The sequence below is a fragment of the Orcinus orca genome, chromosome 19, assembly GCF_937001465.1.
Source record: "Orcinus orca chromosome 19, mOrcOrc1.1, whole genome shotgun sequence".
Taxonomy (NCBI): Eukaryota; Metazoa; Chordata; class Mammalia; order Artiodactyla; family Delphinidae; genus Orcinus; species Orcinus orca.
This window is the reverse complement of record NC_064577.1, coordinates 42468512-42480705: the sequence shown is the minus strand read 5'-3', so window position 1 is coordinate 42480705 and position 12194 is coordinate 42468512. Positions and strand designations below refer to the sequence as shown.

Below are 12194 nucleotides of genomic sequence, written 5' to 3'. Positions count from 1 at the left end.
TCAGTCAGAACCTCCTTGCATAGATATTTGTGTCTTTTTATTATTGGTAGTAGTATTTTTTGCCTTTTATTGCTTCTAAAAGTTCTTACTGCGTTTTCTCTCCGATCCGGACTCTGCGTTCGGCCTCCGTCGCCTCTTAGCTTTTTTTTTTTTTTTGTATGTTTGTTTGTTTAAAAAAGGGAAAAGGGAAAAATGGATTCTAGTTACAAATTGTCTTGGCCTCTCTCTTTCCTTCAATCCACATTCCCTCCCGCCAAAATTAAAATCACAAAACGCTTAGACTAGGGGTTGGGGATGATGAGGGCTTCCAGGTCCAGGCTCCGTGCCCTGACTTCTGCCCTCTTCAAGAAAGAGGGGGCGCCCGGCAGCTCGGTGTCTGTTCTAGTAATAATAATAATAATAGGGGAAGAACAGTATCCCACAGCTCAGCTGCCCCCTTACCAAAGCCTTTGGGCCTGCAGGGGGAAAGGGGAAGAGAAAACCTAAGTGCAGGGATTGGGAATTGGTGGTGGTGGGGGGATCTCCAGGGAGTGCCCAAAGAGGGGTCCTTGTAGAAGTACTTCCTGGGAAAGAGGAGGAGGGAACCCCTTGGGGAGAGAGAAGGCAGTCCCCTGGGGGAAGCGAGGCCCCTGGGACGGGCCACCCACAGGTAAGGGGACCGCGCTGCCTAGGAGAGCGGCACGACTGGCAGCCCGCTCCCCGCGCCCCGCGCCGGAGTAGGTGGGGTGCCCCTGCGCTCGAGGGGCCTAGGGGCAGGGGTGCGGGCAAAGGCAAAAGAAAAAGAAAGGGGCGGGCGCGAGGTCTCAGTTATGGAAAAACGCATTGAGCTCCTCGTACACGGGGCCCCGGTCGTGGTGAAGGTGCATATCGTAAGACAAGAGATTCTCCGAGTGGACGCCCCCGCGCACAGCCGACGAGCCGAAGACCAGCCCGTGGCCCGTGGGCCGCGAGCCGGGCAGCGCCGAGTAGTGCATAGAGTAATGGTAGCTCTTCTCGTGGTCGGGCGACGAGTCCTGCTTGAGCGAGAAGTTGCCATTGAGACAGAGCGGGGGGCTGAGCGGGCCCTCGTACTCGGAGCTGTTGTAGTCCGGGCTCGCACCGCCGCCGCCAGCCGCCGCGTACAGCGTCTCGTAGGCGGCGCAGTAGCCGTGGGTCCGCAGGGCGTGCGCCGCGCCGCTGCCCAGGCCGCCCGCCGCCTGGCACTGTGCGCCCGCCAGGCGCGAGCACGGGTACGGGTAGGGGTGCATGGCGAATGGGCCGCCGGAGCCGTGGAAGCGGCCCGTGCCGTCGGCGCCCTGCTCAGTGAGGAAGTTGCGCGAGTTGAGCTGCAGGCAGCCGGCCACCAGGTTGGTGGTGGGCTGCGACAGGCCCTTGCACAGCGTCTGCACGTAGGACACCAGGTCGGGTCGCTTGCCCGAGCGCAGAATCTCAGAGAGCGCCCAGATGTAGTTCTTGGCGAGGCGCAGCGTCTCGATCTTGGACAGCTTCTGCGTCTTGGAGTAGCAGGGCACCACCTTCCGCAGGTTGTCCAGCGCCGCGTTCAGGTCGTGCATGCGGTTGCGCTCCCGAGCGTTCGCCTTCTGCCGCCGCAGCTTGGAGCGCTCCAGGCGCGCCTTGGTCATCTTGCGCTTCTTGGGCCCGCGCTTCTTGGGCCGCTCGCCCTCTGCCTCGTCCAGCCCTTCCTCTTCCTCCTCTTCCTCCTCCTCCTCGCCCCCCAGCTCGCCTTCCTCCTTGACCTCGGCCAGCGCGGCCTCCGGCACCTCGTCAGCACGGAGAGGGACGGGCTTGGCGGCCCGGGCGGGCCCCGGAGCCCCGGGCCCCGGCGGAGGCGGAGGTGGCGGCGGCGCCTCGCCCTTGTCGCTTCTCGGCTCGTCGTCGTCGCCGTCGCCCCAGCTGGCGAACTTGGGCACATCCGAGAGGAGACCGGGCTCGCTGAACAGGCGGGTCAGCATGGTGCCTGAGGGCGCCCGGCGGGCGGGAAGAGGAGAGAGCACAGAGTTAGGGGAGCGCTGGGGTCATCCCGACCCCCGTAACCCGCCTCCACCCCCGAGTCCGGTGCGGGTTCCCGCCCGGGGGGCCCTGGGTGCCCACCTCCTCCGCTTGCCCCACCCCGAGCCAGCCCAGCCCAGCCCCGCCGCCCGCCCGGGGTCTGGGCACAGGCCCTTTCTCCGGCGCTGGGCCCCGGCTCCACCCCTCGCCTGAACGAGGGGCCGCTCCCCGCGCCGGTCCTCTCCGGGTGTGGTCGGGGACAGAACAGGGGCTTTAGGGAGCAGATCTTTCGCCGGGGGGAGGCGGCGCGATCGCCAGGAAGCCTCTTCTCTCCCGGCGGTGGAGGAAGGCTGGGCGGCCGCGGTGGGGCAGCTGCCCCGCTCGGCGGCTCCGGCGGCCCGGGCCCCGCCGCCCGGCTCCCCCGCCCTCCCGTGGCTCTCACCCCCACACTCCCTAATCCAATTTGCAACTTGGCCGCGCGCCGCCCTCGGCTCGGCCCCCACCCCCGCAGCCCCAGTTCCAGAGGCGGGAGGATCGTCTCCTCCAGCCGGGCGTCCCCAGCTCCCGGAGCCGGCTCGGGGCGGCGAGGACTGAGAAAGCCGGGCGTGGGGAGGAGACTGAGAGAAGCGAGCCCCGTCCGTCTCCCCTGCGGTCAGGGACCCCCTTCCCCCCTTTAAACTGCCTCCCTCCCACACGGCTCTTCAGATCTCGTTGTATTTCGGGATTGATGGGAAAAAATCCAAATTTGTTTGTTTCCTTCTCTCTCTCTCTCTCTCTCTCTTTTCTTTCGGTGGTAGGGAAAGGTCGAAGGTTCCTCCGGGACAACCATGGGGGGGGTTCCCATCTCAGCCTCTTCACGCCCCCCCATGACCCTGCTTTCCCCCTCCTCCCCAAGCCCATCGCAGGCAGAGACGCCTCCCTCCGCAGCCCACTGAGCTGCAGCCCCTAGGGGAGAGGGAACCCTGGGCGCCTCCGATGCCCACCCCATTAGGGGGCATCGTCCCGGGAAGGGGGGATTTAGGGACCCTCCTGTCGGCCGAAGACGCTGCCCCCCACCCCCCAAGCGGCGGGTCAGATCTAGCTGCCTTTCGGACAACTTACCTCGGAGAGGAGTCAAGGGGAGAGGGGAGGGGAGGGGGGGGAGGGGGGCAAGAGAGAGAGGGGGGAGAAGAGGAATCTTCTTGCTTATTTCATTGTTCCCCCATCTTCAGGGAGCGGGGGCAGCGGCTCCTCAAGGCGGCAGGCGCCGGCGTCTTCAGAGCGCCATGCGAACCGCGGAGCGAGTGTGGCATCTCTACCAGGCGGGGTACCAGCCTCTATGCCAGGCCATATGGGCTTGGCACGTCACGGGCAGCAGCTATCACATGAGAGACGGTGATTGGCATGCGTCTGCATTGGGGGAGAGCCGGCTCCCCCGGGACCCGCCGCCATCTGTCACTCTCTACTCCAAAAAAAAAAAAAAAAAAAATTAAATAAATAAAGGAAATAAATAAATATCTCTGCCTCCCTCCCCTCCCCGCCCAACGCAGGGAAAGCAGGGATTGAGAGGGAGGTAGGAGGAGTTGCCCCCCTTGGATATAGAGTCCCCCACAAGGGAACAATGGGGTGGCAAGGCTGGAACTTGGGGGGTTTTGATGTCCCCAATTCTATGCTCCCTCCAGGGCCCTGTTCTGTCCACTTCCTCCCTTGCAGGCCCCCAAAGGTGGGTCAGGGACCAGACCCTCGGCTCTGGAGGAGGGACCTCTATGTTTGCCTCCACCCCACCCCCCCGACCCCCAGGAGGATCCCCTTGGTCACAAAGGGACAGCTGAGGCCCCCTCCCAGGGTGGGCGTGGGGGGCGTTCCTGGCCTAAGCCCCATAGGTAGATGTTGGCACCGTGCCATCCCTCATCCCTGTCTGCCCCTCCCCCACCCACCCTCACGCACACACAACATATGTGGCTGAACGCAATTCAAACCAAGGGAAAGACAGAGGAAAGGAAAGACTTGCCTGGATGTCTGTGCCTTTGCATGGGCGTGTGTGTGTCTGTGGGGACATGTGTGTGTATCAGTGGCGTCAGCTGATGGGAAAGATTTCCTTGGGTGTTTAGGGGTATATGTAGGTTGGGATGGGAATGGAAAGGAACCCTTGGGATGAGCCAATGCACCCACCATCTGGGGGTGTGGGAGAGGGCTCAGTCTGGATTCCTAACCCAAAAACATCTCCCTTCTCCCCCCCCTTCCCTGCCTAACATACTTTCCCCCTGCTAGACAAGTGACCATCCCACCAGTGGCTTTGTCTCCCGGCCTCTGACTTGCTTATTTGAGGGAGGAGGGGGCTGAGCTGGGAATTGCCTAAAGTTCCTGGAAGAGGCTCAAGCATTCTCCTCCCCCTGCAAAAAAATACTGCAGGTACTGAAGCCAACTCCAGCAGTCTTGAGAGTGACCAGGCGGAGGTAGGTCAGACAGGTGTCTTGATAAGGAAGGTAGGAAATTGCTGTTTTATCTTACAGCTCACCTTTCAACCCTCTCCCTGGGCCAGACACAGATGGAAATGGCACGAGTTGAGGGAGGTAGCTTTAGACACACACACGTGCGTGCACACACACACACACACACGTGTTCCTCACTCTGTGGTGCAGAAAATGGATACACACTCCTACTCCGATAGATTCATGTGTGTAAGCAGGTAATCACAGCCAGGTGTAGAGAGACCCTTGTCTACACCTTTATTCAGGCATTCGTGTGTTTCAGACCTACGTTTCCTATCCCTCCCCACCCTCCAGCGTCCATATGCTTAGACAACTTCAATAATACTTTAACCACGTGCACTTTGGTGGCAACCACGTGCTAAGCACTGGGTGGTACAAAGATGGGGGTTTCACCCTCAATCTGGACAGGAGCAGTTTTCTCCCTCTAGGACCTCCAGAAGGGGTCTCGGGCTGGTAAGACACTGATCTGATGCCTGGTAGAATGAATTAGGTTCTAAACAGAGGTACGCATGATGGCCAAGGAGGCCTTGGAGAAGGGGGGCTGGCACTGTGTAAGCCAGGACCAGGTACCGAAAGGCACCTCAAATATTCCTCCTACAGAGGCCCATAGAGGGGAACTGACTTGCCCAGGACCACACAGTGGAGAGCAGAACTTGGTCTAGAACCCAGGAAATTGACTCCCAGCTCAGTGCTCCTTCTACAGTCACACAGTCTGCCTCAGGGGTCTCCAAGGATGAGAAACCAATGGTAAGTTTTCCTCCACTCATACATCCTGGTTCTGGGAAGGTAGGCTCCCACCCATGGTCTGGCAGATGGTCTGGGGCACTCTGGGCATGGCAGAGAGAGGGGCCAAAGGATAGGCCTCAGGTGGGGCAGAGACTCAGGGGTGCTGGCCAGGCCTTTGTCCATGTTTGGGCACAGCTCAAAGGCTTTCCTGTCCCTTTACAGAGGGTGGGGTCTTCAATCCTGATACATGGCCCTTCTTGAGCCCCCCAGTCACATGGTATTTTGATTACATGCACATGCTTTGGGCTCTGATTCCTGGCCACCCTACTTACCAGCTTTAAAGAATGCTGAATGCCTTGAGCAAGTTACATAACAGCTCTCAGTCTTGATTTTCCCATCTGTAAAATGGAGACAATTATCCTACACCTCATAGGGTTGTTGTTAGTACTAAATGGGATAGTACATGTATTGAGTTTAGCACAGGGCTGGCAATAGAGTGCACCTTCAATAAACGTCCACTCTCCTTTTTATTAAAGCACTTTGTAAACTGTAACATACTGTATGCTATTGGTTTCTTGCACATACCCCCGGCACATACACATTCAGAATGCTTTGTCTATATGAGAACTGAGTTTTTGTTGAATTAATGGGTGAATGAATGGATGAGTAAGTGAATTAATGCTTCCTTGGGGTCGAAAGATACCCCCTGCCCTCTCCTTTGGACACTGGGGCCTGGGTTAAGCCTCACAGGTCCCTACCAGCTCTGCTTTCTGCTCCAGGCAGGAGACAGACCTCCTCAGCATAGGGGAGCCCTTCAGAGGCTCTTCCATCCCTGCCCTGTCTCCTGTCAGGAACGACCTCAGCTCCTTTCAGACCCCCGGAGAAAGAGGCCTGAGGGGCCAGGGGGATATACCTTGGGGTATGGAGAACTTCACCCCTCTCAGTCTGTTTGCTGCCCCTGCCTTTTCTTCCTTCAGAAAAATGGAACAAGTTTTTCTCACTCGACACATTTCAACTTTTTTTTAGAAGATACAATAAAAAAAAAAAAAAAACAGGGGAAAATTGGAACAGAGGGAGGTGTGGGATGGGCCCGCCTTAGACATGGGCTTGAAAGAGGTATAACACACACGTGTCCACATACACATGCACAAGCATGAACATACAGGGACGTCTGTGCTCCTCTCTGTGCATCCAGAGATGCAGAGATGCAGTGATGGAGAGACAGAAAGAGCCAGAAATGGAAGGAAGGAGACGGAAGGAGAAGGACACCCAGAGATGCCATCTGTTCCTCCCCCTGGCATTGGGGGAAGGGAGGTGGTGAGGGGCCTGGTCCCCTCTGGGTCTCTGAGAGGGAAAGGGGAAGGCTGGGCACCTCAGCCAGGTCGGAAAGACTCCCATTTCTGCTGCCCACTCCCATCCAGGGAGCTGGGAGCTGAGGGTCTGAGGTTCCCATGGAGACATAGCCCCATCCCAGGGGAGGCCACAGTCTGGGCACCTAAAATGGCTGCCTCAGAGGGGTGGCAGCCATTTTGTGCGGGCGTAGGTCCTGCGGGGGGAGCATTGGGGGTGTAGAGGGGAGAAGGAGGGAAGCGGTAGGTCATTCCTGAGCAGTCTAGGTAATCTTGCTCAGAGGACAGGAGAATGTTCTATAAAACTGCTCTCACCAAAAAAAAACCCCAAAACAGAACCAAAAACCAAAAAAAAAAAAAAAAAACCAAAAAAAAAACCACACCACACACACAAATCTGTAAACCCGCGTTCCGTTCTGACACCCAGAAAGGACACCTAGCCAGACGCCACCACCACCACCACCACCACCAGCACCATGCTCCAAATAAGACTGCTGGGGACAACTGTGCCGGAGAAGGAGATTTCATTTCCCACCAGAGTGTCAGACCACGAGGGGCGGGTGGATCAGAACCCAGGCGTCCATTCCCCGGCCGCCGCCCTCTAACTCCGTCTCCCGGGGCCTCCCCGGCTGAGGTGGGCAGGCGGGTGAAGTACGAGGACAGGAGCAGGGCGAGGGGGCGGCGGTCTGCTCTGCTCGCCCCCACCTCTGATTTGAGGGGAAGGGCAGGAATGTGGGGATCCTCTGAAGGCCGGTGCTCCGGGCATCGGCTGTGCTGTGGGGAAGGAGGGAGGGGAGGGGGCCGACTGGCGCTGCCCAGACGGCGACTCTTCCATCAATTCGGATGCTCGAAGCTTCCTCCTGAAGTATCAGAGCACCTGCCGCCCTCTTCCCCAGCCCCCTGCCCACCTCAAGTCCGAAAGGACGTTGGGGGAGGGGACCTGCCGCTTCTTCCTGGTTCTGGGGTGGGCACCTGCCCCGCTGCCCCCTCCCCCCACCCGCTGCAGTGTTCTGGGGAGCGGCGGGCACGCCAGATGGCGTGGCTGAGAATGCGGCGACGTTGCCGGGAGGTGAGGGCTGGCACGGGTGATATGCGGCTGCGTGCCTTGTGGTGCCACCGGGGAGGGGGAGGAGGGAGGACCAGTGAGGTGTAGCCCGCCTCCTCTGTGCTGACCTCCCGGCCTGCCCCCCAGAGCTCACTACCAGGATTCTCTTCGACTTCCTTTGCCTGCGCCCTGGGCTCCCGCTCTGGGCCTAGGCGCCACGCAAAGATAGGTGGGCACATGCCCGCCGCTCCAGGCGTGAGCTGAGAGTCCCGGGTCAGACCCCCCTAACCTGGGACAAAGGCCGATGGAGGAGGCCCACTAATCCTCCAGCAAAGCCAGCACCCTTGGGATTGGTCCTTTGCTCCAAAAGTACAGTGACCTCTGCCCCATAACCTTTGACTTCCCGCTTCTGAGCCCTGTTCTTCTGAAAAGAGCTCCTTCCCTGACAGGCTCTGGCCTCTGAGTCCTTTTTTTCATCAAACTCATTCTCATTCCTCACCAAGAGGTGTTCCTGGTTGGACATCTCCTCCTGGCAGCCTTCCCTGATCTCCCCAGGCAGCTTCAGTACTTACCACCCTCTGTTAGGAGAAACCATTTACCCGTGTCTAGCTGACTTGACTGTGGTGGCTACTTACCTTATATCTCAGTAGTCCGGGGCTTCAAATAGGTTGTATAGCGTTGGTGCTCAATAAATGCTCCTTGCATTAATGCCTGGCTGATTTATAGGGTTTGGGGTACTGGAGCCTTTCTCCAGAGACTCTTCTAAAGCAGTCAGGTCCAAGGCCTCGGGTCAATCCCTGAGCCCCCAGACTCCCCCTCCTGCCTTTTTTTTTTTACCAATTTCAGTGTGGGGAGGAGGACTTGGGATGCAGGGGTCACAGGTTCCCCTCAAAGTAGCTTTCAGAGAGAGGGCTCAGGGCATGGAGGCTGAGCCTGGGAGTGCCCGACCCCCATTCCCTGGGCACCAAGCTCAGATTCTGAGGCCACGTGAGGCCCCAAATGCCTCCCCTTCCAGGGTGGTTCCTGCCCAGCTGTAGACCCCCTTCTTGGACCTCACACCTCTCAGCAGGCTTAGAGCCCCTCTCCTTCCTCTCCCTACCCCACACCTTCCCTGCATGGGGTAAAGGCAACTCCCCGAGGGGAGGGGAGATGAGGTCCAGAGACACAGCTGAGTCCCACTCCCACTGCCATTTCTTCTTTGCTGATGCTACTCCCCAAAGCCACCCCCCAATATCTCAACCCTTCTGACTTATGGACCTGGCCCAGGCTCTGTTCCCCTGGGAAGCTCTGACTTCCCACAGGCCCTTGCTCCTCTGGCTTCCCGCATAGGACAGAGGCTGTTCATCCTGTTGAAAAGTCAAATCTGAACGTGACATTCCCCTACTCAGGCACCTTCAGTGGCTCCCCATCACCCCTAGGATTAGGCCATGCTCCTTAGGGACACCCTGGTCTGGCTGCTATGCAGCTCTCTCTCGACGCTTGTCCCCGCCTTGAACTCTGCCCCTCAGCCACTCTAAACTCCTTCAGCTTTCACGAGCCTCATGCCTATGAGCCCTTGCTCAGGCTGTCCCCTCTGCTTGGAGCTCCCTCTCCACTTTCTTCACCTTTTAAGCCTAAGCATCACCTCCTCCAGGAAGTCTCTCTGGGTTAGATGCCCTCCCCAGACTTCCCTAATGCCTTCTGCACACCTCTACGGAGGCACAGGCCATGACCTTTGCCTCATGGGTCTCTCCCACCTGGAAGGCAGGAACTGGTCCCAGAGCCTGGCACATACAATATCTGCAATAAGTGGTCGTGGTGACAAAGGTCTGTCCTGCCACTGCCCAGAAACTGGAGGCTGCAGCCAGGGCAGGACACCCGCCTAGAGGAAGCTCCTCCTCCTTTCCCCTCAGCCTCCCTACCAATCCCCGCACTGACATGGAACCTCAACCTTCCCCCCTGTAAAATGGGCGTGATAATTACAATAAGATGCCTGCTAAGCATTAAATGAGCTAACAAATGTGGAAGTGCTGCCTCAGCAACTGCCCCATCCAGGTATGGCTGGTTTTGCCTCAGGCCCCTGATCAACTTTAAAAAAAAACCCACCACCACCACCACCAACAACAAAAAAAACCTTTGGGACTTCTCTGATGGCGCAGTGGTTAAGAATCTGCCTGTCAATGCAGGGGACATGTGTTCGAGCCCTGGTCCGGGAAAATCCCACATGCCGCGGAGCAACTAATCCCCTGCGCCACAAATACTGAGCCTGCGCTCTACAGCCCAAGTGCCACAACTACTGAATGCCGCGTGCCTAGAGCCTGTGCTCCGCAGCAAGAGAAGATATTGCAATGAGAAGCCTGCAACGAAGAGTAGCCCCCACCTGCCGCAACTAGAGAAAGCCCGCATGCAGCAACGAAGACCCAACACAGCCAAAGGAATATAAATAAATAAATAATTAAAAACAAAACTTTGTTTCTGAAGCTCTGTTCATCACTGCATCTTTGTTCTGCCTTTCTTGTCAGTTTTCCAAGTGAGCAGTTGGGATGTCCTGCCCCTGCCCCTCCACGGGTCTGCAGAGGAGGGCGGTCAGTGGAAGAGGGAGCTCGAGCTGGTCAAAAGAACACCAGACTTAGCAGGGTCTCAACCTTTGTCATACATGTAAACTTCTGCTTCCTCATCTGTAAAATGGGACTAGTGCCACTTGTCCACCTGCTGTCTCTCTCAGCACTGATGGGAGGACCAAAAGGACAGTGATTATGAAGTGTGCTTGGAGTGGTTAAGTCCTGATTGATGGCAGAAAGTGGGCGCCTGATGGGGCAGTGCAGGGCAGTGGGAAGAGCACAGGACGGGTGTGCATCCCAGGTTTCTTTCCTCCAAGCAGGCTCTGCTTTGAACTTGCCCATGACTTGGGCATGTCCTGATTTCCTCCCCTGGAAATCAGCACCAAGGATCTGGGCTGGGGACTTCTGGGTACCTGGTACCAGACAGTTCTCTGATGCCTCCCTTGAGCCCAGTATCAGAGCATGGGGCACCTGAGGCTGGCAGTGGGCACAGAGGACCCACAGCTGCAGTGGTGCTGGTGTTCACAGGAGGACAGCCTTAAAGGGCTGTGCATGGGGGTGGGGGCGGGGGTGTGCATGTGGGGCAGGAGGTCACAATTTAACCAGAGACCTCTTGACTTAGCCCCTGGGAGACTGGAGCCCAAGACAGTGTGAATGAGACTTAGCCTTTACTTCCCTGGTTCAGTACCCTGTGGCGTCAGGGGGGCACGGGGAGGGAAGAGAACAGTCTAGGGGTAGGAGCCTCATGGCCCAATGCCCCGTCTTACAGATAAGGAAACCACAGCACAGAGAGGAGAAGCAACATTCCTTGTTTCACACAATAAGTGGTGACAGAGCTGGGACTAGAAACTAGGACCCTGATTACTGCTTTGGGGTCCTCCCGTCCCTGGGGCCTCAGAGCTCTCTGTAATACTTTAATGTTTTGTAATCCATAATAGTGAAATGACAGTGGCAGTGTTATCTGTGGCAGGCCCTGACCTCACACACACAATCTTATTTCATTCTCACCATGACCTCGGATGTGGGATCACTGTTACCTCCACTTAAAGACTAGATGCTGAAGCACAGAGAGGTTGAGGCTAAGGTTGCTGTGTCAGACTTCCCTGGTGGCACAGTAGTTAAGAATCTGTCTGCCAAGGCAGGGGACGTGGGTTCGAACCCTGGTCCGGGAAGATTCCCATATGCCGTGGAGTAAGCCACAACTAAGTGAACCTGTGCACCTAGAGCGCGTGCTCCGCAAAAAAGAAGCCACCGCAATGAGAAGCCCGCACGCCACAACTAAGAGTAGCCCCTGCTCTCCGCAACTGGAGAAAGCCCGCAGGCAGCAACAAAGACCCAACGCAGCCCAAAATAAATAAATTTATTTTTAAAAAAATGTTGCTGTGTCAGGGTCACATGGCTGGTAAGTGGCAGAGCCTGGATTTGAACCAAGCTCTGCCTTACTCTGAGTCCAATCTCTTACTCACTTTTACAAAGTGTTCCCTTCTCTGAAACCTGGGTTTATCTCCACACTGTGGGACCAGCAGACGCTACAATAGAGAGGGAAAGGAGGGCACCCTGGGAGGATCTGGGGCCAAGGGTTTGCCTGTTATCCAGGCCCCCACGTAATGGGAGTCAGTGCCCTGGCCTGGGTCTCTGCAGTTCTACTCATGGTAGGTGGCGGGGGGGGGGGGGGGTGTCTCTCTACACAAGGAAAGGGGCAGTCACATCAAACATGGGTTTTCTCCACCCTGTATCCCTCTTCCCTCAGCTCCTTCAGGAGGTGCCTTCCTCGCCCCTGCAAGCTCAGTGAGGTGCTTCCTTCACCAGGAAGTCCTCCCTGATGCCCGCTGAGGAAATGTCACTCTTTCCCCTGGCCCTTGGCTCCACGTTGAGCACTTGAGGATGGACCGACCTGCTGGAAACCTAGCTTTACTACTTGCTCACTAGCGGGGGCCCACCCCATTCTGTTTTTCGGTCTGTAAAATGGGAATAAGGAGCCCTGTCTCACGGAATCTTTGTGAAGATTGGAAGCAAAGCGGTGTCCTATGAAGAAGCACCTGGCACCCAGTGGGCCCCTGCCACTCCTTCTCCT

The 12194-nt window shown here is 57.4% G+C and overlaps 1 protein-coding gene across 1 annotated transcript; it reads right to left on the bottom strand.

Annotated features, from left to right (window-relative positions):
* Positions 1-184: 184 nt before the first annotated feature.
* Positions 185-3432, bottom strand: NEUROD2 (neuronal differentiation 2). The gene is made up of 2 exons (XM_004282724.3): positions 3091-3432; positions 185-1957 (listed from the first exon to the last, which is right to left on the bottom strand). The coding sequence occupies exon 2, from the start codon at positions 1950-1952 to the stop codon at positions 804-806; it is 1149 nt and encodes a 382-aa protein (XP_004282772.1). The 5' UTR covers positions 1953-1957; positions 3091-3432; the 3' UTR covers positions 185-803.
* Between the last annotated feature and the right edge of the window lie 8762 nt (positions 3433-12194).

Coding starts and splice junctions, on each gene's coding strand:
- NEUROD2 (XM_004282724.3), bottom strand. CDS start 1,952: ATGCTGACCCGCCTGTTCAGCGAGCCCGGTCTCCTCTCGGATGTGCCC.